At 38.7% G+C, this 18,649-nt stretch overlaps 1 protein-coding gene across 2 annotated transcripts in view; it reads right to left on the bottom strand.

Moving 5' to 3' along the window:
* Positions 1–1,484: 1,484 nt before the first annotated feature.
* The window catches only part of dym (dymeclin), a 34,057-nt gene continuing 16,892 nt past the window's right edge, over positions 1,485–18,649 (bottom strand). Inside the window, exons 14-17 of one of the 2 annotated variants that reach the window (XM_057360698.1) lie at positions 11,484–11,589; positions 7,433–7,615; positions 7,102–7,215; positions 1,485–3,090 (exon numbers count right to left, since the gene is read on the bottom strand). In XM_057360698.1, the coding sequence (XP_057216681.1) occupies positions 2,941–3,090; positions 7,102–7,215; positions 7,433–7,615; positions 11,484–11,589 (553 nt within the window). In that variant the 3' untranslated portion in view covers positions 1,485–2,940. The remainder of the gene's footprint in view (positions 3,091–7,101; positions 7,216–7,432; positions 7,616–11,483; positions 11,590–18,649) is intronic. The other variant, XM_057360699.1, reaches the window with a different exon arrangement.

Raw genomic sequence — 18,649 nt, 5'->3', positions numbered from 1 at the left:
TATTTTATTTTCTATAAAGAGGCATCACTTCTCTATTCGTTGGGTGTAATTGCTTCAGGTTTGCGCATTTTAATTCACAGAAATCCTACAAAATTTGTCGTGTCCATTTTTTGTCACATCCATAACGCATGTTCATTTGCCTTTTCTAAAATAGAAAATTTGTGATGTTTAGACTCTATCAACAAGGGTTTAGAAAAATATAAACCAGATGGTTCAATATATTCGTAACAAATACATTCTCTGAGCGTTTTTATGTCACATCCTAATGCAAAATGTCATCCATTACGCTGGAGTTGCCCATATGTTCAAATACAGTATATCTAAATAAACACATTTATTAAAAATAAAGGCTCCTTTACAGCAATGGAGAATCATTTCGCTTCCACAAAAAAAGAACCATGAATTCTCACCATTTTAACCTTTTCCACTACTGCATCAGAAAGTTTCTGTAGATGTCAAAGGTTTCTTTATAAAATCCTACACGTTGAGATAATGTTTTAGGAACGTTTGTTTTAGCTTTAAATGTATGAGAATGACGGATGTTTGATATATAAAAGAACGGTTCATTGGAAAATAGAAATGAGCTTTTCTGATGATGAAGAAAGTCATATACCGTACACCTGTAGAATGGCAAAATGGGTGAAAATATTATGGGGTCATTTTCTTTTTCTGTTGAACTGATACTTGCCTCAACAAACACCAGCTCCTAATAATAAAATAACCCAAATAAAGAGAACTTGATCAAATGAGAGACATTTGCAACCCTTTAACACACACACACGCACTTTTTTCGAATGGAAATTCTTCTTTCTCCTTGACCTATAATTACAGTAAACGTCGACTTCCCGAACATTCCTGCAGTGGAACACTAGAACCTCAAGAGAGAAACCGTCCGGAGCAAAAGTGTTCTCAGCTTTGATCTCTTAAATGACTCATTATAATGGCAGCAGACAATCAGAAAGAAAAACAAATAAAACAAACACTCATGAAAGAGTCATTTATTGCTTCACGTTCCGTTAGAAGAGAAAACATTCATGCGTGTGAGTGCAGCGCGAGTCATCAATATTGCTTTTTCAGAAGAGAAAGTCTGTCAATGTCAAATGAAATAAATCTAAAATCATCACGCATAACATATGAACTGTTTTGAACGTTTAGAAGCATATTAAAGTACAGATAATATTACGGTGTACAGGTTTATTATAGCTTTATATAGACACCTACATGCTGCATGTACACAATCACACAAAAATAACGGTTTCTGGTTAGCAATGATATTGTAAATAATAATCTGTTTGCAAAATTGTCATCAGTAGATATTTGAATCTGAAACTGAACTGAAAGGGCCAATAATATTGTTTATACTGGTATATTGTGACAGGTGATGACATAATTTCAAACATGTCATATATACAGTATGTATTTTTGGGGGGTGAACATTTAAGTCACCTTTAAAATTATAACCAAGAACAACAAAAAGTCCAATATTATGATTATAAGTATTTTATTGGTTGTATTTCACATTAGAGAAACTCTACGGAACTAAATGAAACAAAACTAAATGTAATATTGGAAACGCATGGAAAAAATAACTCCTAAAGCCAAATGTCTAGATGTGTTAAAGGGACAGTTCACACAAAAATGAAAATTCTGTCATGAATTACTCACTCTCTAGTTGTTCCAAATCTGTATAAATTTATTTGTTTAGTTGAACACAGAGAAATATATTTGGAAAAGTGCCCCAGAACGATTTGCTATCCTACATTCTTCAAAATATCTTCTTTTGTGTTCAACAGTAATTTTTCCTACTATGATAGTCAATGGGGTCCAAGAGCTGTTTGGTTGCAAGCATTCTTCCAAATATCTTTCTCGGAGTTCATCCGAACACAGACATTTATACAGGTTTGGAACAACTCGAGAGAGAGTAAATGATGACAGAATTTTTATTTTCGGGTGAACTATCCCTTTAAAATCTGTGAATGATTCTGAATCATGATCCATAATCAAAACAGATGTGAAACTGAATGATGACCTCTGGCGAGTTTGTGCTGTGTAACAGGGATGTCATGAAGTAACAGAGCTGACGAGTCAAGCCTACACTCCATTCATTTCAACTTTCATGGCCCGACCTTAAAATAAAGAGCAACAACCAATGAATACAAAACAGGGTTTCTAGAAGAATAAATGCTAAAGCTACAAACACATGTGCTCCGTTTATACAATAATGTACATGCAAATAACCAAATTTATATATATACATAAACCAGACACTCGGCTGCATTTACATGTGAAAGATGCTTATACTTTATCACACAAGTATCTAAATATGTGTTCATATTATTTTGAACCTAATTTAAATATTTTTCCCAACTGGAAAGATAAACAACAAAACATCCATAAACAAAATCAATTCATGGTTTATCTTTGCTCATATGAAGATTATATACGGGTAACATTTGAGCACAATTAACAAAAGGTAGCGACAATAAATAACTTAATTTAAAATAGCAAAGCGTCTTATAAAACAACCCAAAATATATAGGTATTCATCCCCTGACTATATGACTTGGTGATATGTGATCAATCTGTGCATGATAGAACAAACATCTTAATGGGGTTCAACGTCTTTGCAAAGCAAAAAACAGACTGACCAGAAGTTAACTGAAAAAGACTTGTTTACATTTTCCTCTCCAAGCACAAAACAAAAACAGAAATGATGATGAATGTCAGTATAAACAAACCATTCCACAACTGTACCATTCCCACAATTCAGTGCAGCCAGTGTTTGGGGGATCACGTGTCCTGTATATCACGATGACACGGATGGAAGCCTGTGAGCCCCACATGAACACACACAAAGTACCAAAACAACTCACGATGGAGGCACTTCAGCGTCCGACACACACACAGTCAGACAGAAAACTCTAGAATCACACGCTCAGTTTATGGCGAGTCCATGCTGAACAGCTCAATGCCCTGAGAGTTCCAGTAAAGACCAACACCAGAGTTAAAGACCAGCGACCAGACGTACGGGATGAAGAAATCCTCCGGCTGTTCTTCCTCCACGTATTTAAACTTCAGCTCTGGAAACTTCTGCAAGAGAGACACTTTGTAAGAAATCATATGGAACACTAGATTCTGTGAATATTTATAACAACATATGTTCCGTTTTCAGAAACATTTCTTTCTTTCTTTACTACACGGACTGTTTAAAAGTGTTGACAAACAAATGAAAGAGAGTAAATGAAAAGTGTGTTTCCAGCACAGGTCGTCTGTCAGCTGTGGGATCTCGTGTCAGGAGGAGCGCTTCGGGGTGTAATTTCACACACCTGCGAGGTAAATAAACTTGACTTTGATTGATTATATGACATGCAGCAAGACCTCAGACGCTTCTCTTCGTGTTTGAACACAAGTCTCTTAACCTCTGGGAAAACAATCCGTGTGGATTCTAACCCGAGCGGATCAGAGAGAGGACGTCAGGTGTTATCTGACAACAGACTTCCAGAATTGACCCCTGTGAGATGTGACGTTTTCTCGGTTTATTTATTAAACCAGGTTGTCTGATCGAGTTCTCAGTTGTGTTTCTTATTGAACTGCTTAGGGGGAATAAAAAAGGAATGATGGAAGTGTAAATGAATGGAGATCGTAGAGGTGAAATAATCTGGATTTGGGTCAATTTCATGGAGTTCATATAGAGATCGTCCATAATTATTGACTTTTGACGTCAGACTCGACACATCTGAGCTCAGACATGGTTGACATCTCTTCTGAAACTCTAGTGCAGTGGTTCTCAAACTGGGGGCCGTGGACCCCTGGGAGGCCCCAAGATGGATCCAGGGGGGCCACAGATTTTGTGGCATTATATGAAATAATAGACATTTATCATACATTTTATATAATCAAACATCAGAAAAATAAGACAACCGACCAAAAGTATTGATGTCCCAGGATTGTATAACAGAATTAGTTTTTGGTTTAATTAAAATGATACGTTTAAGATAATTAGTTTTTATAAGGGGGGCCGCAAAGCGATGCACTCTACACAAAGGGGGCCGCAGTGACAGTCAGATTTCAGACTCTTTATCTCAGGAGAAATATCTGAGACACAACGGTCTAGGAGAAATAAGCGAGCAGCAGGATCAAGCCAAACTAACAGCTGGGAGACGATGGTGACTCTACGGACGGTGACCCGACGCGAGCCCACGCTCAGGCGAGTGGCAGGTAAGCTGGCCATCAGTATGAATAATTCACGCTGGTCCTCTCATGTTCCCCGCCGCTCTCATTGTGTGAGACAGAGGCCGTATTGAAGCGCCTTCATATCTGACTCCACAGAAAGGGCTCAGAACTTGGCTGGACTCTCTGACTCCGGGTCCGCTGGCTCGGCTACACTGACGCTCTTCACTGTCCGTCCGGCGCTTTCAGAGCTGCGGAGCAAACGGAGCCGTCCCGTCAAGCGAGGAGGGTCAAAAGGTCAAAGGCTTTCAGAACGGCTTCAATCCAATCTGACATTCTTACGGCTCAATTTCACAAATAGAGCAGAAACAAAACCATAAAACATTCGATTATGTGCAATGAAGAATGTGAAGAATGCATCAAACATGTCTTTGTCACATGGTGATCCTCTACGGAATACGGAAAAAGATCCTGTTAGACAGGAAAATGATTAAATAAATGGTACGAAGAAAATTGCAACAAAGTGATTCTGAGATGTATCAGGACAGGTATCAGTCTGACTAAAGGAAGATATGAAGCCACAGCGGGGTCTCTCAATGCTCTAATGTTCTGTTAACTGAAGTCAAACTGTGAACTGCCAAACTGTCAAACTGTCCCCCCTGCGGGCCCCAGTGTTTCCTGGGAAGAGAAGGGCCAGATAGTGCCCGGGCAGAATGGTTGGCTGGGCTCCAAGGTCGCCCCGACACACACACACGTCTGGTTTATTATCTACGTGGGGACAGTCCATAGGCGTAAGAGAGAGAGAGAGAGAGAGAGAGAGAGAGAGAGAGAGAGAGAGACAGAGAGAGAGAGAGAGAGAGAGAGAGAGAGAGAGAGAGAGAGAGAGAGAGAATGAAAACAGAGGAAGAATATAAGTGCAGAGCTCTGGGCAGACTGGCTGGCCCTTCATGCTTCCTCTGTGTGTGTGTGTGTGTGTGTGTGTGTGTGTGTGTGTGTGTGTGTGTGTTGTGTTCCAGGGAACATCCCACACGCACACAGTTGCTCTCATGGGACTGTAATTCTGATAAGCGCTGCCCATTACATGTGTATGTATGAGTCTGATTGTCTAGACAAGAATTTTTCAATCTCAGTCTTGGGGGACACCGATGCAACACCTAAACACACACACACACACGGATATAAAAACACACAAGCAGACAGACACAAGGGGCAGATTACTAAGGAACACTGAGTACAGATCATCTTTAATATGACACATTACTCACAGTCTGTTTTGTTATATAAACACGGAGTTAAGTGATAATATTTGGCATCTCAGTGAAACTGATGTATATTTTAAACTCATTTTATCAATAGGCCAGGCAGGTAATTCTTTAATAAATGATTCTAAATTTGGATCCAAACCACTGAAGACTTGCAAATGACACAACCAGAAACATTAACACAGAGTAAAATGAATGCCTTCTGTTGTGTGAAACACTTTTTTAGTTTGATGCAAAATATATGTTGTGAGTTCACAATGCTTAATGTCAGAAAGACACAGACACCCTCGTGTGAGGGACCCCATCCTAAAATGTTAATGTCCTTAATCTTTATAAACACCCAATTTATAAACGGAGAAAATAATATTATAAATCTGAAATGATTTCATATTGCTACATTATTCTTTTATATATTTTTTGTTTTGCAACATACTGTTAAGTAAATCGAATGTAATCTATTTGATATATTTTAAATATGAAAAACTTTATTTTCATCATTTTTTGACTTAATTCTAAATAATTTACTTCCGTTAACATTTTTATGTCTTATTTTTCTAACGGTTATTCTCTGTTCTTTTCCTCTGACCCCAGTCTGAAACGGCTTCCTCTGTTTTATGCCCCATTTTTTATTTCCAAGCTGACACAGACCGAATCTAGTGCAGGATTATGGGTAATGCTAATCTTTACCAATTACACGCGACATGTGAATTCTTATATATCTCTTTTTCATGGGAGAGCTCATGGTAGACCTGTTTCTAAACGGTTCACACATTAATGGCTTAAAATCCATTTCACTGAAGAGAAAGAGAATGAGATTTTTACTAGCAGAACTGACGACCATCTCTTTCCTGAGCCATCATAAACACCACGAATGTCATCTGTGATATCTGAAACACTGAACATGCGATGGAACACGTAATTATTCTGCGGACGAACGCCACACGCCCCCCATTTGACCCGTGATTTAAAAGGAGCAGAGAGGATTGTGGGTAAGGATGAGCAGGTATTATGACATTTACACCGCTCTTAAATCAGTGACAGATAAGAGCGCGTGTGTGTGCGTGGTGTTCTGTTCTTCACATGTCATCACGCTGGTGTCTTGTAAAGGCGTAATGAACGGCCCTGCAGGAGTCATTTGTGATAATGAAGATTACGCTTGACCTACAGTCACGATGGCATGCGTGTTCTCCCGCTCGCTCGCTCGCTCTCTCTCATTATTCTCGTTCTCTCTCAACAGCTTTGTTCAACCAGATACAGTCGAAAAGTAAAAAAAACAACAAACACCAAATGCAAACAGAAACATTGTTTACTCGACAGACCAGCTGAACATTTTTCTTTGTTAAGATTCAAATGATGCGAACGATCCACTTCGGCTCAGTGAATCTTATCGGCTGACGTGTCTTGGGATTTTCCCCAATAATGCCAAATACAGTTTCACAGCTGTCGGAGGTGAATGTTCTCTGTTCAACTGTCTTTGACAGGTGTGGCCGAAAGCTCCTTTCAGTCTACATGTGTTGTTTCCATGTCAACAGCTGATGTTTGTGCACACAGATGACTGTTATCACGGTGTGTGTGTGAAGCTGGTGAATTATTAACACAATGTTTTTCTCTATGAGGAAGTCAAATGTCAGCGTTCTGTGGGTAAAAAGGAGTGTGTGTGCGTGTGTACCTTCAGACGGTCTTTGGGCAGGGCCACAGCACCTTTCTTGATGACCTCTTGAACTCTCTCTACTGAAAGGTCACTTCCTGCCTGCTCCAGACGCTGACTGAAGAATCCAATCACCTGCCAGACACACACTTACATCATCACCACGGCAACATCACTCCATCACAGCAACTCAACAGAATGCAGGCATACTGCATACTTCACAAATGAGTACAATGATAGTACACTCTTCCAAACACAGCCAAAGAAACCGTTGTGTGAGTTTAGATGCTCGCTTACATATGTAGACGGCTCACTAGGGTTTGAGGTTCTGCATCACACAGTAAAGTCTCACCGTGTCGAGGTTCTGCATGATGTCCTGGAAGGAGGGGTGAGATCGGAACTGTTCGAAGAGCTCGCGTTTATAAAGCAGAGCGTACAGAAGGTTGGGGTTGTGATGGAGCGAGTTACTCAGGCAGGAGTTTATGATCTCCAGCATCATTCTGATCACCTCCTCGATGACGTTCAGATCTTGAGCCTGAGGAACATACAGAGACCATTCAGTAACGCACATTAAAAAAAAAAAAATCAAATGTATCAAATCAAAAGAATGCACATATATAAATTAAAAATGTATTCAAATATATCAACTAAAATGAATACAAATATATAAAATAAAAAGTCCTTCAAATATATAAAACAAAGCAAATACATAAATTAAAAGGAAATTCAAACATATAAAATAAAATAATGCAAATCTAAAAAATAAAAAGTAATTCAAATGAATAAAACAAAAATAATTCAAATGTGTAAAATAAAAAGTAATTCAAAATATAAAATAAAATGCAAAAATGTCAAATAAAAAGTAATTCAAATATATCAAATAAAGCAAAGATATCAAATAAAATGCAAAAATGTCAAATAAAAGGTAATTCAAATATATCAAATAAAAAAGTAATTCCAATACATAAAACAAAAATCATGCAAATACATAAAATAAAAAGTAATTCAAATGAATAAACAAAAATAATTCAAATGTGTAAAATAAAAAGTGATTCAAATATATAAAATAAAATAATGCAAACATGTAAAACAAAAACTTTTGGTCATCATTGTTCAGATAAAGAAATATTCCAGTCATAAACCGTCTATGTAAATATGTTTGTCGCTGTCCATCCCAAACCTCGGATGTCCAAATTCGTATGAAATTGAAAAAACACAGTGCTTTTTCAATGATTGAATACTGTGTTGTTGACAATCACTTTTTAATACTCTTTATCGGTTAGATACAAGTTATGGCAAAAAATAAAAATCACGATATATGGAGATACAAGGTTTCAGAAGGAGAGCAGCGATATGATTATTTCTGCAGGTCTGTGATGACTTAAAGGAGTCGTATTAATGAAGTTATCCCAGATTAAACCCTCCGCTCTGGGTCCCGTTGCTCGCACCTTCCCCTGCTACCAGACGGAGGAAATTCCTGCCCTCCGTTCCCATGACGACCCCCTACACGTGGGAAAGATGTGCATGCGCAGCAGTTGGGAATATTAACGGGGTGGGAGACTGTCGCCACTGTTATTAACCCAATTAAAGCAAATTCTTATGAAACGGGTACACTAATAACAAAAGTGCAGGCAGAAGAGGATTACAGCAGACTTGTCTAGACCAGCGGATTTTAACTCTTGACCCAAAAATGAGAGAAGACAGAAGAAGAGGTGACAGTTGTCTGTCTGTGTGCGTGTGAGGTCCAATGATGAGCTAATGACTCCGATGTCAATACCATCTAAGCCATTAAGAGGCAAACTCTTGTCACCATGGTTACAAGGCTGTAGGCTCACAGACAGAAACAGAATAAAGGTCATTATGGAATACGCTACATTACATTTGCTCCAATTTTCAATATGAACTTTTTGCAAAAAGTCTACAGATTTTATTACACAGTTTGTGATGCCCTGTTTTTCTTTGCAAACTTTCAAAAAGTCTGAAAGTGTGTGATGTCTAGTTTTTTTCAGTCTCAGTCTCAGAAACCGAATCAAGAAACAGTTGAACTAAAACTAAATGTGTGTCATTATTTTAAAGCAGTATGACTGTCATAAAATGCCAGCGACTGACGCCAAAATGTTGTGTTCCACAGAAGAGATGACATGAGGATGAGTAATTGATCAAAACTATATGATCAACCATTCCTTTAACATAACAACCCATTAATCTGTTATCATTAAATGAAGGAAATCCCATGATGATAACAGTCACGGCAGACAAAAACATTGTGTGTGTTTGTTTGTCTTATGAGATATGACACAAGAGAAGCTTGTGAAATCAAATGTAGTCTAAACTCTTGCTTGATAAGTGCGGTTAAGGAAATCCTTCCCATGAAGCTCTTCTGAGAAACGGAAAGATCACAGCGGTGTGGAAACTGTTTGGGTGACTTTACATTTGCACAAGAGGATCTTCTGTCCCTAAAGACACCAAATCCAGACCTCACATCCCTGACCACTGCGTTCCCTCATTTCTGAGGCTTTCAAACCAGTTTCTCATCGGATACAATGTTACAAAACCAGGGCTGCAACTAACGATTATTTTGATACTCGATTAGTTGGACGATTATTTTTCCGATTAATCGGATAAAAAGTTTGATTAGATCTTTTGCTTAAAAACGAAATAAAAGAGAAATAAAAACTAAATCAGAGATGGGAAAAGTATACACAACTGAACTCACTAGCCTTCTCCCAAAACGTTGTGGATGTCTCCCTACCACCAAGGCTGATGAGTTGGTTCAGGTGTGGCATATTAGAAGCAGCCGACAATAGTCTCTCCCAAACGTGGGATGGAGGGTCGGCCAAGGAAATATTTTTTTTGTGGCATGAAAAGTGAGAGATATGTCATTAAAAAAAATACTTAAGTAAAGTACAGATACTCAATAAGTGTACTAGAGTTATTTCCCACCCCTGAACTACTGTAAATAAACCCCCAAATCAGGGCGTTTAGCCCATCATGTAGTTTGCAAAGTGCACACGCCACAAATTGGGTTTTACTTATATAATCTTTAATTTTGTCATTTAAAACACCTCTCCCCTTTAAACTTTAAAACTGCGCAGCTTGAAGAGATGCATGCAAAACATGTCTGACTTTTAAACTGCGCAACTTGTGCCGCACGGAGAGACGCATGCACGGAGAGACACGTCTACGGTCATTTTAAAAGGCCACTTGATTTATAACTGCGCAGCTCGCAAGTGACATAACAGAGCAACTAATCGATAATGAAATTCGTTGACAACTCTTCATTATCGATTATCGGTTTTATCGATTAGTTGTTGCAGCCCTAAACAGAACTACATCAACTTTAAACATACAACAAAACTTCAGATGACAAAACACAGCAAATCCAGCGGCTTTATTTCCACCGTCTATCAAAAATAATACAAATAAATCAATTTATCAAAACACAGTTGAACACAGTTTTGTATATTATATTGCATTTACGTCTATAGATCCTCCAAAAAACGACACACTATTCCTTTAAAATGAGTTCTCAAACACACGCTCATAAACAAACAGAGATGTGGAGGGTTTATCTGTAAGCTATTTGTTGTTCCTGTAGCTCAGCGGGTAGTAATGTAGTCATCTCAATGCAAACATGCCCATCTTCCTTTTGAGCATTGCACCAATTTGATGGAAAGGATGGTAGGAGTGAAGATATTTAAATGTAGAGAGAGAGAGAGAGAGACAGATGGATAGTTGAAGAGGAATACATGTGAATAGAGCAGGAGACACAAAGGACGTGTGTGAGGCCTAATGAGGACAGCAGACAGCAGTCTGAGCCACCCAGACACACAGCAGACATCTGCAAGACACTGGCCTGAGGCTGTTTGTGAACACACACACACATACATACACGCACGCACGCACGCACGCACGCACACACACACACCGAGCATCTCCAACACATGAAGGTTGCACTCTGAACTGAAGACAAATACACACACGCATCATTTACATCCCTATTGTCCTAGACACCCCTCCCCCTGGGGGTGGTACAGCAGGTTGGGCGGCGCCCTCTAGGGTCAAACCCGCTGACCTGAATGCCCCTCCCCCTTACCTCCCTATGGAAAAGTGACCAAAGACCACAAAATTGGTATACGCATCATTAAGAAGTGACCGTTCATTTGGTTAAGTTGAATCCGAGATATCAGGGCGTATTATAAAGCGCAGCGTTTTCATGACAAATGTGATGTTGTCTTGTGCACAACCTGACCGGACAGATGTTTGACCCGGCTGAAACATCCCAAGACGGAGGGACATCAAAAGGTAATCAATGATTATGATTCGTGTGACCGAATGAGCGAACGTTCTGTCATTTTCTTCTTATGAACGAGCGCATCCCAGCAGGGACAGGGAACACTTACATAATCAGGCTGGACCGTCCCGTCATCTGCTCCCAGAGGCCCACGCAAGGACTGGGTGGCCTGCTCCAAAACCTTATTGTGCTTCTTCGACAGCAGAGCAAACAAACTGAAACATAGAGAGAGAGATGATGAGAAGCAGTAAAAGTCTTTCTTAAAATCACGGTGAAATAGTGTCCCGTCTGTCACAGAATCAACAGAAGCAGAACACTGTTCCAAAACCTGCCTACGAAGGGAACATTTAGTATATCATATCATTTAATATTTATTATAGAAATTCATAAGTGGCTTCACACAAATCATACACAGATAAAACCATCCCGCGATGCAATACAAAATGCAAACCAATGGAAGTGAAGTATAGTTATAATAATATTGATTTGAGTTTTTTTCATCTTTTAAATGAGCTTTTATTATAATTAGATTCATAGTTTTTATGTTAATTTTATTTAAAGTTTTAGCAATTTTGTCATTATTTAAGTTACTTGTTTATTTTTTATGTTGCTATCTAAGATTAATATTTTAGTATTTGATTATTTTGATCATTTTAGTGCTTTGAACTTATTTTAGCTTATTTTTCATTTAGTTAAAGTTTTTCTAATCATTTTTCGGTCAATATTTTATTCAATTTCAATTAACGGAAACATTTTCAAAATGTCAATTTTAGTCAACTAAAATAAGGAAATGTTGGTTATTATACTCATCTACTTAGTGTTTGCATGCGTTACGCATCTCAAAGAGCTCTTTTTTAATGACGTTTATACAATATGTAATCTGGGTCAGAGTTTTCTCTCAGGTCAGCGCACGAGAGCGCTCAAACCACCACCCTCCAGTTTCTCCGAGAGCTTCATAAAGCAACTCATCAGAAAATGGGTCACGCTTTGGACCTGCGGATACAACAGACTGCAGGACGGCATTAAAACACAAACACACAGTGTGTTTGTGTACGTTTAAAGAACATCTCGTCTATAGGTATTTTCTCAAACAGTACGCCACCGTGGAGCTCGTGGCAATGCATTCTGGGAAGATCTCAGCAGGTCATCATGAATGCCGGTGTTTCACCCCGTAGGAATGTGTGATAACAGTCGGGTTGACATGAGCCAATCAGATTAAACATGAATCACAGGTTCATGGTCCCATTACGATGACCTTCATATATGTGTGACGCCATGCTGAACAGATGAGGGGTGATTGAGAACAGCAGGCATGATGGGAAGGATTAATGCGTCTCATGCTGATGACCTCATCAATCACTAAAGGACAGCGCATGCCTTGAGCTCAGTCATACGACACACACGCACACCTCCGAAACTACCAGAACCCCGCAAAACAGATTGTATTCTCACTGCAAGATGCTGGAGAAGGTCACGGTCGGTTGCCAGGGTGTTGCCATGTGGTTGTGTTTACAGCGTTGGGTTTTGTCGCAAACAACAGCACAGAAAAACAAAGAGCCCTGCGCTGAGAGACTCTCGTGATGATTCTTTTGTAATCGTGCTGCTGGGATGAGATTACAGTCAGACTGACAGTGTTTTCCAGAGATGGCTGAAATGTCTGTGGCAGCCCGGGCTTCAGATGAAACCACATGTCACAGTGACCTACTGAGAGAACATTAAAAGCCCGCTGGCACACACACACACACACACCCAGAACTAGCTGTCCGTCTAGTCTGGGTCTTGATCTGTCTGATAAACACACACACATTGTCTGGTACACTCTGTCTGTCTGGATAAGTCCGCTGTCAACTGAAGTGCTGCATTTGTTGACTTGATTTGAAGTCTCTTTTGTGTGTGTCTGGAGCAGGTGGTGTATTCTCTGTGCTAATGGGACGCGCGGCAGCGGGCGGCACTTTGTTGACTCTTAAACCAAGCCGAGCTAAAAATACTTTTGTGTATGTCTTCTTCAGCCAGAGCTCCTTCAATGCATTTCAAACCGCAAACACACACACACACACACACATGCATACATAAGCAACAGATATTAAATCAAACATAAAATCAGGGTTGAAAACTGTCTGCTCATGATTCACAATGGTACGCTTCGATAATGATTTCTTAGATGATCTAGCATGCGTAACAATGTACTGATGTTGTGCTGACATCATTTAAGGAATCTATACGATGTCTGGCAACGGTATTATATTTTGGACCGTTTAAATGCTTTGTAAGCAATAATACAAATATTAAATGTGTAGTAAAACAAAATGTGAAATATCAAAACTATATTAAAAAAGAAAAATTTCAAACAGATGGTAAAATGTTGCCGACTGATGCTTTAACATGGCAATCATCTCAAATCTGGGTAATATTTTAAAAACAAAAACAAAAGACAGTTTCCAAAGTAACAGTATTTTCAACATTTCCATCTTTTTAGGATCATTTTATCCAAAGAGAGTTACATATAGGGAACCAAAGAGATGACGCGTTTTTGTATGCCAACCCCAGAAGTGAGCGGCGCGCCGGTTCCCTCGATCGAAAGCCTATGCATTTTGCCTATGCAAAATGCACTTTTGAAAAAAAATCGCAAAAAATAAGCTCTGTGTTTAACAAAGGTTTATGACACCGCCACGTTTTGTCTGTCAAGATAATCTTTACAGGTTAACACCACATTTGAAGCCGAAATACAATCGTCAGAAGTAAAAAGCAAACACGATGCTATCAACAGACTACACTTAAGGTCGCTCGATATCAACGTCACCACCACCAAGCCTCCGCAACTCTTTCAAACTTTATTAAAAATGTCTTCCCTGGTAAGTAATTACTCCGTGAATGAATCCGCATCTGCGGTTTAGGAGATTTGTGCCCATGTTGCATTATTTGTGAGCTTTATATGCGCGATGACGTCTAACGTCCCCGCCAAAGGAAGCAGTCGTTTTAGCAACTTGTTAGCAACCGCCGTTTTTAAGACACAATAAGGCTTTAAAATAATCACAAGCGGGTTATAACTGGTGTGTTTATGTCATAGAATAAAACATGAAAATATTTAGAGGTTTTGTTGACCACAGACTTTATTTCGGGCGATTTACCAAAAACCCATTGGCATTGGAGCGATGGAACCGTAAGTCGTAAAATGCTAACTCGCTTGCGGGTTTTGCATACAAAAATACGTCATCTCTGAGCCTCCCTATTGAGGAACAATGTAAGATTAAGATTTTTCATCACTATACCAAAAATCCTGATCCTGAAAATGAAAAAATGTAAATAACTGTTTTTTAATGTAGAGTGAAATGTGACTTGGAGATGTTTAATGAAAAGATAATTACACAAAGCTGAATATCCTACAAACATATTTAGGAAACACAGAATATTTAGGGGGTAAATCTTGCATGTCTAATGGAGATCAGAGTTTTATACTCATACTGGGAGCTCAAAGAATCTTCAAAATTACCAGTATTTTCCAGATACAAATAGGATTTGTCTAAAACTTTGAGAATTCTGTGAGAATCTGTGGAGATTTCCATTGGCACGTGTTTGACTTTATGGGAATTTAAAATAAAATGAAAAATGAGTTCATGGCAATGAAGACCCTTCTGGACACCTGAAGCCATCAGAAACAGGCGAATCACAGCAGCAGTGTTGGAGATCTTGAGGTAAGTGTGTTCAGGAGTGTATTATAGTTGAATCTTCACGACAAAACATCGCTATAAAATCCTTGTTAAAGAAACGGACCCGTCAATCACTTTTAAAGTGCTTCAATTGACAAGTTTTAATATCAAAGCGATCAATATCGCCTTCAAATAACAATCAGACCCCAGTTGACACAATATTCATCTAAACCAGTTCACTGAGATCCATTCACACGTCCACAGCGGCTATAAATCCAGATCTTCACACTTCATCATCCACATACATCAGTCAATAACGTATTCCTATTGGCTAACTCAAGTCACTGGCTTTTCGTGACGATACGACAATGTGCAGACAGTGTTTAGACTACCACACGACCAAATTCTGTTTCCTGCTTGTTAGTTTGGCGGTTTTATTATCTCGAGGATTAACGTTAAGCCCTAAATGTCAAAAGAAAAAAAGAGTCGTCAGTATTTTCCCCTCTAAGAGAACACATTCTGACGTCTGTGAATCGTGTGTCTCGTCCTGTGGGTTTAGTCTTTTATGTGTTACGCCCATTACACATTGAACAAGAAATACAACCACAAAAACACACGCTGATCTGTGTGGTCTGCGTCTAACTCATCTAATACAGCGCTGGGCTCGTAACTCTAAACACTTCCTGTCCGCACAGGAAGCAGAATCCTCCAAGGCAGCCTGGAGCAATTAAAGTCTTTCAGTACTGAATTTGTACAGACACAGATGCTTCAAAGACAAGCACACAGTGTTCTTGTTCATTTCTGAAGCAGCTGGGTGCCATCTACACCCACCACAGGAAACAAATAAACATTACACTGACAAAAACACTATCCTTTAAACCAGTCTCGATAGGTGAACACTGTAAAAAGTGTCATATTGACAACACGATATGAAAAACAGACGTGCATGTATGAGGGCTGCACGATATTTAAGAAATGTGTGAAATGCTATAACTACCTAAATCATGCTGTATGCAATATGAATTAAACACTTAAAAGTAACATAACATAAATTTGAATGATGTAATTATACTTTTATTACCATGAATAAGTGTACTAAATAGGTAACAGAACTAAGTTGTATTCGGTCTGAAAACCCATTCGGCCGTCTGAAATAATCCCTGACTCCACCCTTAAAACCTCATAAAACGACACCATTATTCAATTTACCCACCATAAACACTGACCTTTGCTTACTTGCACATAACCAAAAACCATCGCCTGGCACGCACAGCCACGCCATCTTACGAGCAAACCGCCAGTGCACCGCAGCCCTACAAAACAGCTTTAACAGGAACTTGAGCGGTGCCACTATAATGTACAATTAGCGCTTGGCCCCGAGTTCCCCCATCATTAGCACGGTTGCTAGGGGCATTCATGCAAGCGATATGTGTTGCTACCGCTGGCGAGCATGATCTCCACTACGCCAAGAGCACGCGAGCATCGCCTGCCAATACTGCCGTGCTTCGCCAAGAAGCAGGAAAAAATAACTTGAAATGTTATTTGCATGAAAATAAAACGCAGGCGCAGGAACAAATCAAACCGATGCTGAAGCGAGGTACGCTTTCTGTTGGCAAAGATTTGTCTTCCTAACGAGGAAAACTAAAGAAATGGTGTTTCATGTGACTAGGCATGGGCCGGTTACCGAGGTTTGTAACGGTTTCAAAACCACTAACACTTACGGTTTCATGAACAGTTTCTAAGGTTTGAGCTGCGTCTACACAAAATGAATCCAATCATCAAATCGTGTCATTCAATGTGTGATGTTTCCTTTTATCTTGTTTGACAAAATAGGCCTACATATTGTAATTTAAAGGCTTTTTTTACCTGACATACATGTTCTATATGTTGCTTAAAAATAAAATATACTTTGTCCAAAAGTTGTTTTTATATGCAGACATTTGAAAAAAACACATTTGTAACGTGTTGTAATCGCAATATCGCAACTAGGACTGTCACCATAATCGCCTCAACGCAATTATTTGACATAATTGCAATTATTGTAAATCCGTAGAAAAGACGGGTGATCTGCAGCATTTTACATCCGCCGTCCTTGATCTGCACTCACTGTTACGTTCCAATGATTTTCCTCGTCATTTGAGTGTTTGTTAGGGATGTAACGATTCACCGTGAGCCGGTTGAAAATCGGTTATAATGAGTGAAGATTCAAATCGGTTGAGGTGTGAACTGAATCTCAATACATTTTTTGAACAGCAGGGGCCGCTATTTTCACTGCAAACCTAAACGTGGATGCTGATATTTCTTAAATGCAAAAAAATCCAAGAAAAGCACAGACAGTATTAGTTTGTTTATATTAAAGAGACTTTTTCTATTATTAATTTGTTATAAAATTGCAGTTTAGTTTTGTTATTTGAAATAAAACATTATTTAATCATACAAAGAAACGTGAAGCATTTAAGAAATAATGCAAGGGAAGTTGTTCATTTCTAATTTGTTTCAACTCATTTTTTCAAAATAAATCGTGAATAAATCGTGACTAAATCGCATCGTGAGATCAGAATCGTGACTCGCATCGCATCGTGAGCTGAGTGAATCGTTACATCCCTAGTGTTTGTGTTTATGAGTTTTATTAAAGTAATTCCAGATTTGCTGCATCTAAACATCAAGACGACATCATCCTCATATCTCTGTTTTCTTCTGTTAAGGTCACCCTTTAAGAAATGTTGCTAGTTATTTACAGAATTTTCACATTTCTTAATCTATCTATATTTTGTTCATTGAATAAATGAATTGTAATAAATCGTTATAACTGTCAAAGACTTTATACAAACAATAAATCACCATAATCGCACTATTTAATAGACAATTAACCGTCAGCCAAATGCCATAACCGTGGCATCGCCCAAACCGTAACACCGTAAAACCGTGGCATTTTTGCTTTAGATCATCATACCATCGAAATCTCACATCGGCCTATGCTTAAATGTGACCAGGATGAAAACCAAATTTCAGAATTTCATGTTAGATGTTCTTAAACATGACAGTAAAATACAGACAGTGTTGCACAAAAAACACACAAAACTAAAACTATACATACTGTATATTTACTTTATATATTTATATTGTTTTGCCTTCACTGGTTGTATGCAACTGCAAACTGTGCAGTTTATCTTGCGAACAAATTTCATTTTCAATCCGTCTCAAAAGTAGAAGAAAAATAAAAAAGAAGTTTAATTAAGCTTAAGATTATCATCCATCATGCTCAGAATAACTGCATTCACACATCGTGTCTGTAATCGTGACTGTTTATCATTTGCTACGTTCCCAAGGAAGTCATGAGAAATATGTGCCAGCAAATCATACGATTGGTAACACGCATTTACATTCACGAGGCAATAAAATAGTACATAAATGCATCAAACATTTGCGCCAAAACACATCAAGCATTTTCAAACTGTTTACAACGTGGCAGAGAACTCGATGTTTTTGTGTGACGACCCATACACATTCTAGACCAATCAGGTCGCTCGTGGGGCTTGAAAACATCCTGTCCTTCAGTGTTAGTGCGCTTCAGAGCATCTGAGGTGGTCAGCGTGTTTTTCTACCAAAATCAACAAACATTTAATTC

Source organism: Triplophysa rosa, linkage group LG19 (genome assembly GCF_024868665.1).
Source record: "Triplophysa rosa linkage group LG19, Trosa_1v2, whole genome shotgun sequence".
Lineage (NCBI taxonomy): Eukaryota > Metazoa > Chordata > Actinopteri > Cypriniformes > Nemacheilidae > Triplophysa > Triplophysa rosa.
Note: the sequence above shows the minus strand (reverse complement) of the source record. Positions and strands in the feature narration are given on the sequence as shown.